Here is a 14622-nt window from a genome sequence, read left to right on the forward strand (position 1 = left end):
AAGGATAAAGTAAACTTGTGCAGTCACACAACCCTCACCCGCATGTTATTAAAATACATCATTCCCAAATTAATATGCATACCTCAGAATAAGTATGCCCTTGTAACTTTGACAGGATTTGCATATGATGTTCGTCACTACTCAATGTCAGAACAAAGAGGAAGATGTTGAAATAATACAAAACGTCTCAACTGGCAGAAATTTAAAATAAATCTGTAAATCACGCTGAATGACAAGCAGGAAATGTGCCACACTGTGTACAGTGGCACTCAAATGGATTTGAATTTGTCAGTTATGGAATTTTCTGCAGATAAGCCTTATAGATGCCAATTTTTCTACCCCCTTCTCCCTTTTTTGCTCCTCCAACTGCTTCCTCCAGAATGAACATTCCTCTTGTAGGGAAAAGGAAGAAATTAAAAAACTTCTGAGAAGGCAGCTGAAGACAATCTAAGAGGTTGTATTGGGAAAAGCAGCCTGGCTCTTGAGGAGAACATACAAGAACATCCCAGTGCCTGCAGTGCCACCTTAAATTCCAGCTTTTATTGGGATCTTAGGTTCCCAAGCACAATCCTTATCCTCCTACAGCCCACCAACATCAGAATGAATGGTTGTAAAGTGAGGGACTATCGAGTTCCATGAATATTCAAAAGCTGTAGCCAAATAATTCCGAAACTCATCTCTGCAGAACATTTAGGTGCTGTGACCCATCACTAACCCAGAGCAGCTGGGATGTGCAGGGGACACCTGACCAGGCTGCTCAGTGAACAATTTACAAACTAAAGGGATTTGTTTTGCTTCTGGGCTGCTACATCTGAAAGTTTGTTTTAACTGATCACGGAACTGTTTTTATGCAAGTCCAAGAAACAAACCTTCCCCTGATCATTTTCAAATGATTAGATGTCATTCAAATGGTTAAATGTCATTAATTTTGTTAAGGACATTTACTTAATTTTATTTGTATATCTTTGTATTTGGGGATTATTTCAGTACATTCCAAAAGCTGCAATAGGGCTTTCAAAGGACCAGAACTTTTCTTTAGCTGCTCACACAGTCACCAGTCGCATATGAAGCCCTGGATAAAACAGGCTTTAATTAAAAAAATATAAAATACAATCCCTTTATTCAGCTAAATGTCAATTAAATTACCTTCAGAAATTTGATTCAGCTTACTAAAAAAGAACACTGCTTAAAAATACATTTTGATTTCTTGATAAATTCAAAAAAACAAACCACCCTGAGGAACTGAGGCTTGTGTGGTGTATCCTAAGAGTTAAACTTTAAACTGCTTTGCTACTTACCAGCCCCTCACTGGGCATGATGCTGGTGAGATGAACTACCTCAAGATGTGCTGACTGTGACACCAGAGAATCAGATGAGAGCGAAATGATGTGGTCACAAATCCCAGACAAGGTTTTACACTACGAAGAAAAACAAGCCAATGTAATTCCTTGTATTAAACTGGAAACTACCAGCAAAATTCTTATCCTAATTGAGAATAAACAGACCATTTTAATTCCTAGCACCCTAAAAACTACAAGTGCATGAAAGTCAAGAACAAGAGGTAAAGGGAACAGAAAACATCCATAAATGTCAAGCAAATGTACATGTATGTACAGTTCTGCTGAAAAGGTTTCACTGTGCACTGAGAACATCTCTAAAATATCTTCTCCACTCCAAAAAAAACCCCAAATCCAATGAGCTTTATTTTATCTGTGTTTGTAATGTATGATTCTAAGTACAATGGAATTCAAGTGAAATATGTAAAAAGAAATGTCTTATGCACCAACGGAATAACCTATTCTGGCTCCCAAATGATGAGATCATCCCTACCAACTGTGAAAATTAAGTGAATTCTGCTCTACAACTTGGAAAATTTTTCCTTTGTCAAAAATTACACTGACAGAGAAGTGCCTTAGTTAATCCATTTCCTGAAGTAAAATTCTTATGCATCTTTGAACACATCCTTTAACTGATATTCCAGATCACTCCAACTATGCAATAATTTTATTTTATCCTGCCTTCCAGCTAAAGATCTCAAAATCTAAATGCCAATCCACACAAACACCCTGCATGGCCCATTGCATAGATGGTGACAGTGGGTCTGACAGATTAAACCCATCCATCAAAGGCAAAGTCCAAGGATCAGAGAGGAGCTGAGCTGTTCCAGAGAACATTCACATGTAAAGATTTATTCCCAAATTTCCACGTGTTGCTTAAAGCATTCCTTCCAAACGACTATACCTAAAAATGCTTGAACCTGATACGAAAGCATTCATTTAGATGAATTTCAGAATGGGTTTCCAGTTGAAGCTGTGCATCTATTTTCCTTTGGGGATTATACTCTCATTTTTTCCTAATTATAGCAAAGTCTAGTGAAATCCCTTAAGGGAAGTTTTATTTCAGGCATTTGCAAAAGCATGAGGCTTTCTAATATCTCATTTGACACTATACATATAAGTTAAACAAATAAAGTTGTCACAATGAATAAGTTAACTGCCTGAATTTATAGGCCCTGTTTCCATTCACTGTGCAGTTACTCATGTGGAAATCCAAGGGCAGCTCTGGAGCACTGGACGTGGCATCTGCATTTTGCAGCAGCTGCAGGATGCAAAGCATCCCAGTCAGGTGTGTGTGTGGCTGCAGCTAAAGGTCACCAGGAACAGAATTATTTCAAACAGTTCAGCTTTGGGCCAGAGCCCTGAAACAAAACTTTAGGTCCTGTTTTCTCCCACCAGAGATGGAGAAACTGGTTGGGTGAAAAAATGGACAGTGCTGCCCTTGCCACAGAGGAACTGGTGGCTGCCCCTGTCTGTGAGCACAGCCTTTCACCCAGCTTTTGGATTATTGCTCTATCAAAATATTACTATGATTTCCAACTGAAGCTTCTCTTATGCCTTAAAATTCAAGGGCATACATACAGACAAGATGCAGAATAAATCCCAGAGAGAACACTTTCTATTTTCTGATGCAATGTTATAAAACTTCAGAGTTGTCTCATGCAAATACTTTTTCAGGAAAGAAACAACAAAGAACTTTTCAATCAAAGCAGCCTGGTCTGATGGAAAGTGTCCCTGCCCATGGCAGGGGGCTGGAACGAGATGATCTTTAAGGTCCCTTCCTGCCCAAACCATTTATGATCATATGATTCTATGAAATTTATTCTGGGAATCTTTAAGATCTCCTCATGATTCCAAAAGTCAACAAAAATCTATGTAGGAAAATATTTTAAAAAATTGTATTAGACTAATTAAAAATACCAATTTGCTGGTAAAGTAGTTCAATAGGGGCCTGAAACCAGCTGTAAATAATGCAAATAATGCTGAGACTGTATAAATGGGAGCAATAAAGCAGAATTCATGAATAAACCACAGGCTCAGGAAGCACTGTTTGGTGTGGCACTGGCAACATCAGAGGATACATTAGCATATGCTGAAATATTTTTGGCATAAAAATACCAGAAGGGACCAAAGTCTTGTGTAATAGTTCCAAACCCATGGAGATGCCAAGTGAACTTAGGAACATCTCAAACAAAAATGGTTCCTTCAGAAGGTTCAGTTGCAGAGGAACTTCCCACACATTTTACAGGCCGTCCAACACCTAAACCCATTTATTACATTTCTTTCCACGGGCCATGACAAGAACAGAATCTTTAGGAAACCACTAAGTCTTGAACAAGTTATGTAAACTTCTACATCAGAACTCATTAGTTTTGAGTGCTGCTCAAAACTAATGCTGGGGTGGTGCAATGGATCAAGTGAATAATCTGTATTTACTGCTGAGAGAAAGAACAACTGGCAGGTTATAGTTTTTTAATTATGCCAGGTATATTATAGTAGCCTAAAGAACTGATGTAGTCCTGATAACCACATTTGGCTGCACAGGGATCCAAACAGGTATTCCAAAAAAAGGAAACCTGGCTCTGAGACATGCAGTTCAAGTGATCCCAAAGTGATCACTCCTGCATAATTCAGCTTTTCCCATAATGCCTGGGCTGCAGAGCAGACACAGTCTAATCATGGGATTAGTGAGGGAATGGGAACTGTGCACCTGCAATCACATCTCCTGAGCACATCCTGCCCTGGAGCTCTGCCAGGCAAATCTGCACCTCTGTGGATCTCTCCAATAACCAATGAAGAAAATCAATTGTGGATCATAACTTTACAAATCTCTTTTGAATTCTAAGTGTATCTTTCTCAATATCTTTCAGAAATAAAACAAAATGCCACATGGTGTTTAAAAGTCAGAGATTCTATCTCTTACAACTGTAAAATTTTACTTTAAAACATCACAATTATTTTCCTTGAGTATTTTTTATAACCCTGGGTTTGATTTTTAGGAATAAAGCGACCATAAAAAAAAAAAAAGAACAATTCACAAATCTTATTCTTGAATTCAGTATTCTTTAAGTAATTTTTTGCTTTTAAGATGGTGTGAGAAAAATAGTGATTCTTCTCATTCATCTCAGGGGTTGATTGTCAGAGCCTGGGTTCTCTGAGGTGTTCAGGTTGTTTCAGGTGATTTTGCTCAGGTTAGAAGGAATTCTACTGCCTTGGGATCCAGGCTCCCCAAGGTTTATCACTCTTTCACTGCTGAGTCTATGGAATACTTAAAAATGGAAACTTTTCTCTTTTCTGTCTCTGTAGGCTTCCATTCAGAACAGGCAGAAAAGTCAAAAGTAACATTCTTGCTAAAGGTGTATTTCTAGAAGTCCTACTCAGTTAGAATTGTGGACTAAAAGAGGTATGTGTGTGTATGTTTGTATATATATGCATTCCAAATTCCAAAAGATATCAGGTGCTTTTAAAAGTTCTTTGCAGACTCAGGTTTGCAATAGTAAGCTTTTTTTTTTTCCCCCTGAAAGTCACTGCATGCTTTCTGAATTTAGCAGCACATCAATGTTTTATGGAAAATTTTAATCCCTGCTGGAAGCAGAGTATGTGTAAAAGACTAAAAAAAAAACAAACCAAACAAGTCAGGCACTTGGGCAGAGCTTGTCAAAAGCTTATCTGAACTTGTAAATCCTTTGAGAGTTCCCTTTCACCACAGGCTTTAACTCTATCTCAGTGTCAGGACAGGTTTTCAGTGCTGGTATCAGGAATACATGAAGTATTTGAAGTTAAAGGCTAATATTTAATCAATAATCTTGAATAAGATTCTTCCATTCCCCTTTGTCACCAGATTTTTTGAGCGTTGAAGGCACAAAGTGCTCAGTCTGACAACCAGTGATGCACCAGGTCTGTGGCTCTGAGGGCTGGAATTCCACACCAGCAATCCCAGTAAGACTATAGCACTGGTAAGAATACTGTGAAGCTTCCAAAGCAACCTAAGAACAATGATCATGTATGCAATTAACTGTAGGTATAACAGACAGCAATACTGCAGGGAACTTTGGCTTTTAGCCACTGACACAATTCGTCAGAAATGAAGTCAAATAATAAGGAATTTCATTTTCCTAGAGTAGCCTTTTTTCTTTTTTAATCATTAAAGCATGCAGGGTAAGATTAGAGAATACCAAAGCAGAATTACTTACCACATGAAGAATTTTATTTTCTGTTTCATACACTGTACAATCCTGTGGTAAAACAGAACAAAACCAATTAATGAACATCACATTAAATTTCCTGCTAAGAAATAAAAGAAGGCTTTATGCTGTTAACTATTTCTTAAATATCCCTGATGAACCTCTTAGTTAGCTTAAAAGTTGTAACTTTTGAAATAATCATTTTCCTATTTTAAGAATAATCAATCTTACCAGTCCATAACTGCATCATCACCACACCCTTACCTTGGCTTTTGATATAGTGATATTACAGGGGCTAGAATGTTGATTTTCCTTCATCAAACAACCATACAAATTGTTAAAAGAGATCTGCTGCCTCTATTGCTTATTAATGTTTGAAAAGTCCCTCAGTACAGCCCTCTGGAAAACAGGGCACAGCCATGGCGTGGTGGCAAGAGAGAGCCCTGATAAACTGAGGCAGCTCTGCCCCCACCTCCTCCTGCCAGTCAACACTTCAAACCTCAAGCTATACTTCAGTAAAACGGAAAATAAAAAGGGAAATATGGAAAATAACTCTTCCAGGCAGGGTGAGATGAGGATAGAGCCCCTCAGAACCTTGGTGCCCTCTGACAGCAGCCCCAGCCCCGGCCAGGCTCCCTCTGCCCTACCCAGGGAGCACCAGCAGCTCCCATCAGTCAGCAAAGAGGGAATTTCTGTCCCAAAATCTGAGGAGAAAATGTTCCCGAGGTATCCCAGAAAGGCTGACCCCCATCCCAGTAGTTGGTGGGAGTCCCAGACCCTGGGAGGGAGGGAAGGAGCAAGGCGCTGAGGGCAGGAGCCTCCTCTCACCGGGGTCGTGTTTGGCACAGGGATCTTGTTTGTAATGCTGTGCTGGCACAGATTATTTACATTTAAGTGAATTAATGGCTAAAAGCACAAATTATGCTGGGGAATTGTTAAATGCTTTTCCAAGGGCTATGCCACATTGGAAAAAGCTTTGTACAAAGCCAGATATGGATTTCAGGACGTGTTTTTAAGGATGAGGATACGACGAGTCAAAAAACCTGTCTCGTTTATTGGGTTTTATTTCCCTGAATAAGTTTTCAAGTAAAATTTAACTGTGATATACCTGAAAGATGCCTTCAAGTAACTCAAGATTCCCTAGTTCTCAAGATTTCCTCTTTCCTGGATTTTAATATGTTAGCAATAACAGTTAATTGCTTCACCTTCCTATGACACAATTCCAACATCCTCACTCCGTGCACTCCAGGAGCAGGTCAGTGTATGGTCAGTTTGGGCTGGAGACACTCTGCCAAAGAAATGGGAGCTGCCTGGCAGTTCTCTGCTCCCCTTGTTCAGCATCCCAAATCCTTATCCAGCTCCCAAACCTTCTTCCTTGGGTGCCACACTCTGAGGATGTTGTCCCTGATCCCATCTGAGGCCACTGCTGAGCAGCTTCAGTCTATCCAAGCCCTCAGCCCGGGCACAGGGAACTGTCACACCCTCAGCTCTAAAGTCAATTTTTGTTTTGGTGCTTCTGTGGAGAAATTAATTTCTAAGTGAGTGCAGCTTAAAAAAAATTGCTATGGAACAAGAAAGTTAAAATCAGAAGATTGTGAGCACCAAGGAACACAGAAGAATTTATATTAGCATTTCATGGTCAAGTATCCCTTTGATGTTTCTTCTGTATTCATACTGTTATTTTCTAGAGCACAAAAAAGAATTCAATTACTCAGTTTGGTTGACAATGCCCAAGGCAGTTTTTCCTACAAGTTTTACACACTTCAAACAGCACATCCACCATCTCCTTTTAACCCTCCCTGCACCAAGAGAACAAAATGATCACAGCAGGGCTTCCAGCTTGACTTCAGAGCTAATGTTCTTTTCTAAATTATTCCTTTAATTTCTGCACTAGAAATACAATATGAGCTTCATTCTGAACAAACTTAATTACTTCAGGTCAAAGAATAGAAGACTTATGTATAGTCAAACTGAAATTTTACAGTTTTGTAGAGCAGAATTAATGTTAGCTGTACTTATGTTGCACATTCAAGATTACATTAGCATGAAAAATGTTAATGGCTTTGGGATTCCTTCCAAAATAGATGCATATTGACTTTTTTTCTTTTAAATACATCAGACTAGTTTAACTGAGAGGTTAAAAGCACTTGCAATATTATACTAAAACATTAAGATATGTAGGTCACAATATTCTTCTGATTTATTTCTCTCTGATACATAGCAATGCACTAGGGATCTCATTAAAAAATAATCTTCCAGGGCTACCATTTATAGAATGTTGATCTATTTTTCTTGGAAAATAAATAACAGTTATGGTCGTATTCTTTCTACATCCTCCAGTAACAAGATGATACGATAAAAATATTTCTTCTCAGAGTTTTAAAATAATCATAAAAAAAAATTAGAAGCTGGGTTCTATTTCCCCTCTGCAAAAGGAAAAAAATACAGGAATTACAAAACCAGTCACAGCAGCAGTACTGCAAACAAGTCAAGTTCTACTCTGTCCTGAACACCCTACCTTTCAAAGGTACAGTACACCTTCATCACTCTGATAAAGTGAAACAGCTCTTTTTGAATATTCATGAAGAGAAAAGGTCAGGAGGACTCGTGCTCACCCACACTGTGTTCGAAATTATAATTTCTAATTCCGAAAGAAAAAACTGCAAGTACTACAGAAATTTGCAGATGCCATAAAGAATGTTTTATGGCAGGTCTTGAGGCCAGTTAACTACACATAAAAATATGTAAAATACTTAGTTCATTAACTTAGTACGATAAAGCAGCGTGAGTTAAGTCGACTACTAAAAGGAAAGAGAGACCCTATAAAGCAGCAGCTTGGAAGGGAACTTAAAAATTTGAGGTGTTTGCCAGTTGACTGGCATTTCCCAAGATAACACTACAGTAAAGTCCTGCATCAGCCTTGGAGGGGTGGATATGACAGAGTGATATTTAAAGATATATTGCTTACACACATAAAATGAAACACTCCTGAAATTCTCCCATTAAAAAGAAAGAGGTTACTCCGAAATTAGGCAAAGATAACAATGGTAAATGCACCAAAGCAACTTATTTTACCTGAATTAATTAAGGTAGAGACTCGATCATAATCTATATTTAGAAAAGAGTGAACAGATGTTGGATAACAACATGTTCTTTAGCAAATGCAAGCAAAATGAGATCGAGGGGCTGAAAGCTGAAGTCTGCAAAGTTCAACCTGAAAATAGCACCCACATTTTTCATGGCAGTTGCTGAATCACAGGATAATTCAAGTGGAAGGGACCTCTGGAGGTTATCTGGTCCAAGTGCCTGCTCAGGGGAGGCTAATTTAAAAGTTGCACCACGTACAGGAAACTGCTAAGAAACAACAATTTCTATCAGTTGCAGTGCAAACAAGATAGATTTAAAAAAAACCTTCATCCTAAACACACTGTATTTGACTAAAAACTGGGTAAAAATTCATGATATGATCTCTGAATTTATCTCAGTGAGGTTAATTAAATATTAATAAAGAACAGGCAAAATTTTGTTTGGCTTTTGTTGGAAAAAAGTTAGGCTGAGTCGTGCTGACATCCTTTGGAAACTTTTGTTGAGAGAATGGTTGTTCAGGCAGGTTAATGGTGTATCAAAAGCATCTATCTCAGGTTTAAACATCGTTGACATGATCAGGAAAAAATGGTTAGAAACCCAACTTTCACTAGAACTGCTGAACTCTTTCTACTCAACAAAACATTAACCAATGGTTACATTTTATGAACAAAAGTGGAAAGCTATTTTGTCCCAGTTATTCCAGTTGACTTTCCCTCGGGGAAGTCTTGGTGCTAAAGCAGGAGCAAATCCAAATTCAGGGAAGTTAGTCTGGTGGATTCCTTTCCAGAGCAAAAAGTGTACCTTTAAACTAGAGCTATATTTCAAAATTAATCCAACTGAGAGCTGAAAAGTTTCAAGACTCTGTTCTAACATGCTTTTTTGCATACTAATATAAACACATTTTGATGGGACATTGCACCTCAAAATCAGGATGTCTCTGCAGTTCTCTGCATGGTGCTATTCTTTTATAGTAGTTTAGGGGAGCTGATCAAAAAGGTTGGGAAAACTGAGTAGAATAAATTACATTTCCAAGCATAAATGGAGTACTTAATGGAGCTATAAAACTCCCCTAAATTAAGAGAATAAAAATCAGTTTTCTTATAACCAGTAGGAGAAGATGCTGTTTACAGATAAACAAGCATAAACAATCATAGCATTTGCATGGTATGTAAATAATAATACATAAAAATAAAATTTTTGAATGATCTCATCTTCACACTCACACAGAGAAAGAACATGACCTAGAAGCCAAAAAAGCTACTGTCTGCTTAGATCTAAGGGTATGTCACTCACATCATTCAGTACATGAAGATTCATAAGCGATATCTGTGTTAAACTAAGGTTCCAGAGTCATGTCCCCAGTTCAGAAGGAAGTTCACCTGGAGTGGCAGCTGTGAGTTATGCACACAAAGCCTGTTCATTTTACACAAAACAACTCTACATGTTGAAGACATTCCTCACTTAATGTGCCAAATGGGTAGCCTCGACTGCTGCTTTCACACTGGCTGAATTAGGTGTTTAAAATGCATATCATTCACAAAACAAGGATTATCTGAAAGGATCTGAGACCTAGGTTTGTATTAGTTATGCCTTTCAGTTCATATTTCAGCCTACAGTTGAGACTGCAATTCTGGCTTAGGTGACACATTTCTGCTTTCACACATTAAGATCAATTTTCTTCAGATTTAGTAACAGCAAAACTGTCTCTCTGTGACTGAGTTGGTTTTATCAGCTCTGTCTGATGCTAAGTTTAATACACTGTAAAAAGGTCTTAATAGACATCTATCAAACAACCCAGATCTGACAAGAAGATAAGGCAAAGACAAAACCTGATTTGTAGCCAACCTGAAGTACTAACTAAGCATTTTTCATCTTGGAAGATCTTGGAGTTTATGCTAAAAGGTTGGTTTCAAGTTGTCAAAAGAAGGACAGCTTTGGGACTGGAGCTGAAGAACTGGAAAAAATAGAGAACCAAACTATTGCTGGCAGAGGAGAACACAATTTCATCTGCCAAAAGCAGGGGCATGAACGACAGAAATGGAGACAGCAATCCAAAATTACACTTTTTTTCACCCAGACCACAGGGAAAAATCAAACTCACACAAACAAAGTGCAATATCAGCTGAAGGGTGGAATCAGAATCCAAACTTTTTATGCTGTAGAGAAGGTCTTTTTGCTTAGTCTGTAAATCAAAAATAGCCTCGTCCTATAAACACCTTGTAAGAGAAAGCTTAATAAAGATGCATAAATAATTAAATGCAGACATAGGAATTTTTAAACTAAGAAAAGACAAAAAGGATCATTGTCTTGCACTGCAAAAATGCATAAAGGACACAATTTCCAAAAGGAATAAAGCTGAATACTATAAATTAAGGATAGTCCTTCAAAGTACAATAGCATATTTACCAACCTTAGTTCTTTTTCTCCAAGAACTGAAATAAATTTGAAGAGGAGGGGAAAAAAAGTTTTCAGAGTGTTCCTACTCCAAAAAGCTTCTGAAATGAAATGAATTCTATGGTTGGTCTGCTGTGAGGTTACATGGAAAACTGTGCCAGCACAGGACAGAGGCAGAGTCCTCTGGACAGGAGGCAGGGTCAGCTTAAGGTCCTCACAGAGCTGAGCTTTAGCTGAGCTTGATTCTTGTTTGCCCCCCTACAACTCTTTCATCTTTCTCTTTTACTTCATTCCAGGACAGCCCATTCCTGTTCTCTCCATGTATTCCAATAACACTGTTCTGTCTCATCGATATTTGTATTCACTCACAGGGGGAGAAGCTCACTGTAAATATTTGTAAAACTAATTTACACTCAGTCTTTCTGTACCTCTGTGTCACCCCTTGTCTTACTGCAGGGGCAGACACTGTTAGAGGCTACTATTATTTATATACCATATAGAACTACAGACCAGATAAATTAATTTCATGTGCCTGTGGGCTGTGCCATATCACAATTAATTAATGCCAGTGATGATAATACTACTTATTGGTTCCTTATTTGGGTTGTTTAATGTTATGAATATTTAACGTTCATCACTAAACAACTTCCATGTAACTGGCTCTCCTTTCAGTGAAGAAGCCACAGTACAGGTTCAGGATATATTTGTATGTATTTAAAGACCTTGTCCCTGAAAGATTCTGCATCATTCATATTTTAATCTGCAATAACCTGTTAGCAGCAGTTAAGCCATTTCCCACTGTGGCTTTTTGTGTAACATTGCATGGTGGGAGATAACCTGACACGAAATTGTCTACTCAACAGCAAAGTGGATTAACTTCACACTGTCCTTCAATCTCTCCAGGTGTATGAGGATCACCAAAATTTTTCCTGTCACTCCCAGGAAATGGGAATATATGCTATAACAGCTTTTCTGGGGATGTAAAAGCTCAGCTGTTTTTGCTATTGCAGTTTTTCAGCAGAGTTGTGAAGAGGACTCAGAGCAGAAGACAACTCCTCCTACCTGTTGCACAATGGTTGTGAGTTCCAGGCACAGTTGGACAATGTTGTTTTTCAGCAGGGAATATTCTGTCACGCTGACAAACGGAGACCTGTGACAGGGGAAGGACAGGTTGACACAGCATTAGGGAGTTTAACTCCTGATTACAGCATAAGCAGATATATTTCACACAGAGATCAGTTTTACACCACAGAAATATGGAACACCAAATTATAATCTCCAGCAGCAAGTTCCACAACTTTTGTAATATATGCCTTTGAAATATGACAAACGTAGCCAAGGATGTAAACTGGATTTTGGCCAGAACACCAGAAGTTTTCATTCTTATGGAGAGTAGAAATAGGATTTTTTAAATAACTCTAAGCAGCCCAGATTCCCTTTGTACTGCTCATTAAAACATGGCTTTTGCAGCATGACATCACTCTTCAGCAGCAATCAGCACCTTCTTTCAGGGAGCAAAGCAATGCTTACTTAGTCACCAACAGCTTCCTGCACGCTCAGATTTTCTTCAGGCTTTCCAAACTCCAGCTGAATCTGACCCCATTTGAATTCACAAGAACTGACAAGGTCATAGCCTGAGAGAATATGACTGCTGGCATTAGGTTAGGAAGATGTCACCAGGATTATACAAATCCTGTAAAGGAGGGTGATTCACTCTCACTGTGATTTTTAAGGTGCCATTTATAAGTTCCAGAGCATTCAGATTCAAGATAAAGCTATTCACTGCTGTAACTTCAAAGAAAAACAAACCTTAAATGTTCTGATGCTATTTTATGTTTTGCTTTCTGTCTTGCCACAGTCAGAGAGATACTTTTCATCAAATTCTCAATTCCCAAATTAAAAAAAACAGTGCCTGATTGCTGAACATTAACCAACATAACTGTATCTAACACATCAAGCCTACTCTTGACAAAAACTCTAATAAGAAAATTAAATTTTCAGACTAAGCAAGTACTGTAATTTATTTTGAATATTCTTAATTGGCTTGCTTAGTTCCAGGTTTTTGTGTCTTTTCCATAGCTGAAAGACAGTTCAGACTCTACAAGCTTTTCTTCCTTGCCCTTCACTCAGAAATTTCCAGTGGCATTGCCACTTGCAGCAGTGAGATGTCACCTTGGAAGGGCACAGAAGTATTCATTTCACACAAAATCCAGCTGAAAGAGCAAACATTAACACCTGCCTGAAAGACAAGGGGGCTAAATTTTGCCTCTGATATTTGAGAAATCTGTAAAATAAAATTTAGAGCCGAAATTCCAGCCCCACCATTTGAATGTTAGAATAAAAGAGCATAAGAGACAAAGAAAGAACAAATGCAGAACTCCCCAAAGAATTATTCTCACGCGTAAGGGGTCGAGGAACAGTTAATTACCTGTCCAGCCAGGCGAGCAAGTTCTTGGCAGCACCAATCAGGTCAACTACAGAGGTAAGGAAATCATTTGGCAGCCGTCTGGAGGCTCTGCCGTCGTAGTGGCCACTCCTCCTCCTACCCGTGATAAAGTTCTGAAGGTTTTTGGCTGAGGCATTCAGCTTGTGAGACAGAGTCCTCAGGTTTTCAGTCTCCAACCCATAATTCTGAGGGGAAAGAAGAAGATGAAGTGATGTCATGTACTGTCAGCTCTGCAAACGCAACCGTGAGGTCACACAGCCTGAGTGGCACTGGCTGAAGGGACAGGGTGGTTGTGGACACCTGGTTGGACACTGAACAACAGGGTGCTTTGTCCAGAACACACAGGGGGCACCCACAACCACTTGGGTCTGACTGAGTCCCTGAGGGAAAGGCAAACACCATCCCCATGTGCTGAGTGCCAAGGTCTGTCAGGGAGTCAGTGCCCTGTCCCCTCCCCATACCTGTCCATGGAAGTCCCACTGCTCCAGGTCTGTGTGAGCCTCCCTACCTGCCTGGAATCCCTTCCCCTGAGCAGAACTCCCCTTTCACCTGGGCTGGGAACATGGTGTGCAGTCCTACGTGGCCTGGCTGACGGGCTTTTGCAGGAATGTTCCTTCCTGACCCCTGCTATTGTTGGAGAGCAGCTGTCCCACATGGAATGTCACATGGGAAGAGTTGAACCAGGTCAGAGCAGAGACGTGGTGCTCCTGCTCTCAGTGGCTGCTTAGGGAGGAACCTGAGAAGAGAGCAGGCATGTAGGAACAGCTGTCCTGGTTCAGAGACTCCAGCCAGCAACAGTGCTTTGTATTTAACAGTTCTGACTGGATTTTCATCCATTGTTCTAATTCTGAAGGAGGGAGAAGGGTTGAATCTAATTAAAGGTTTCCAAACCTTTATCCACACTCCTTCATCCGTGTTTCAGTCCTTTAATCACCAAGCCAATTCCCTACTTAGACCAGGTAACAAGCACAAAGATATCTCAGTTCAAAGACATTAAATAATTCAAATTCACACAGAAAGTGTCAAACATGCTGAATTGGACCCAGATTTCTTGCAGCCCCAACAGGATGTAGCACATGAAAGAATTTAATGAGCATTAAAACAAAACCAACTCTCAGAGTTTGAACTGATTGCCCACTATTAATTCCAACTATGCTTGTGTTACAGAGGATGA

At 39.2% G+C, this 14622-nt stretch overlaps 1 protein-coding gene across 1 annotated transcript in view; it reads right to left on the bottom strand.

Moving 5' to 3' along the window:
• The window catches only part of LOC135421547 (connector enhancer of kinase suppressor of ras 2-like), a 172691-nt gene that overhangs the window by 76469 nt on the left and 81600 nt on the right, over positions 1-14622 (bottom strand). The window contains exons 3-6 of the mRNA XM_064670139.1: positions 13431-13633; positions 12065-12152; positions 5531-5572; positions 1299-1418 (exon numbers count right to left, since the gene is read on the bottom strand). Of these exons, the coding sequence (XP_064526209.1) occupies positions 1299-1418; positions 5531-5572; positions 12065-12152; positions 13431-13633 (453 nt within the window). The remainder of the gene's footprint in view (positions 1-1298; positions 1419-5530; positions 5573-12064; positions 12153-13430; positions 13634-14622) is intronic.

The sequence above is a fragment of the Pseudopipra pipra genome, chromosome 13 (genome assembly GCF_036250125.1).
Source record: "Pseudopipra pipra isolate bDixPip1 chromosome 13, bDixPip1.hap1, whole genome shotgun sequence".
NCBI lineage: Eukaryota > Metazoa > Chordata > Aves > Passeriformes > Pipridae > Pseudopipra > Pseudopipra pipra.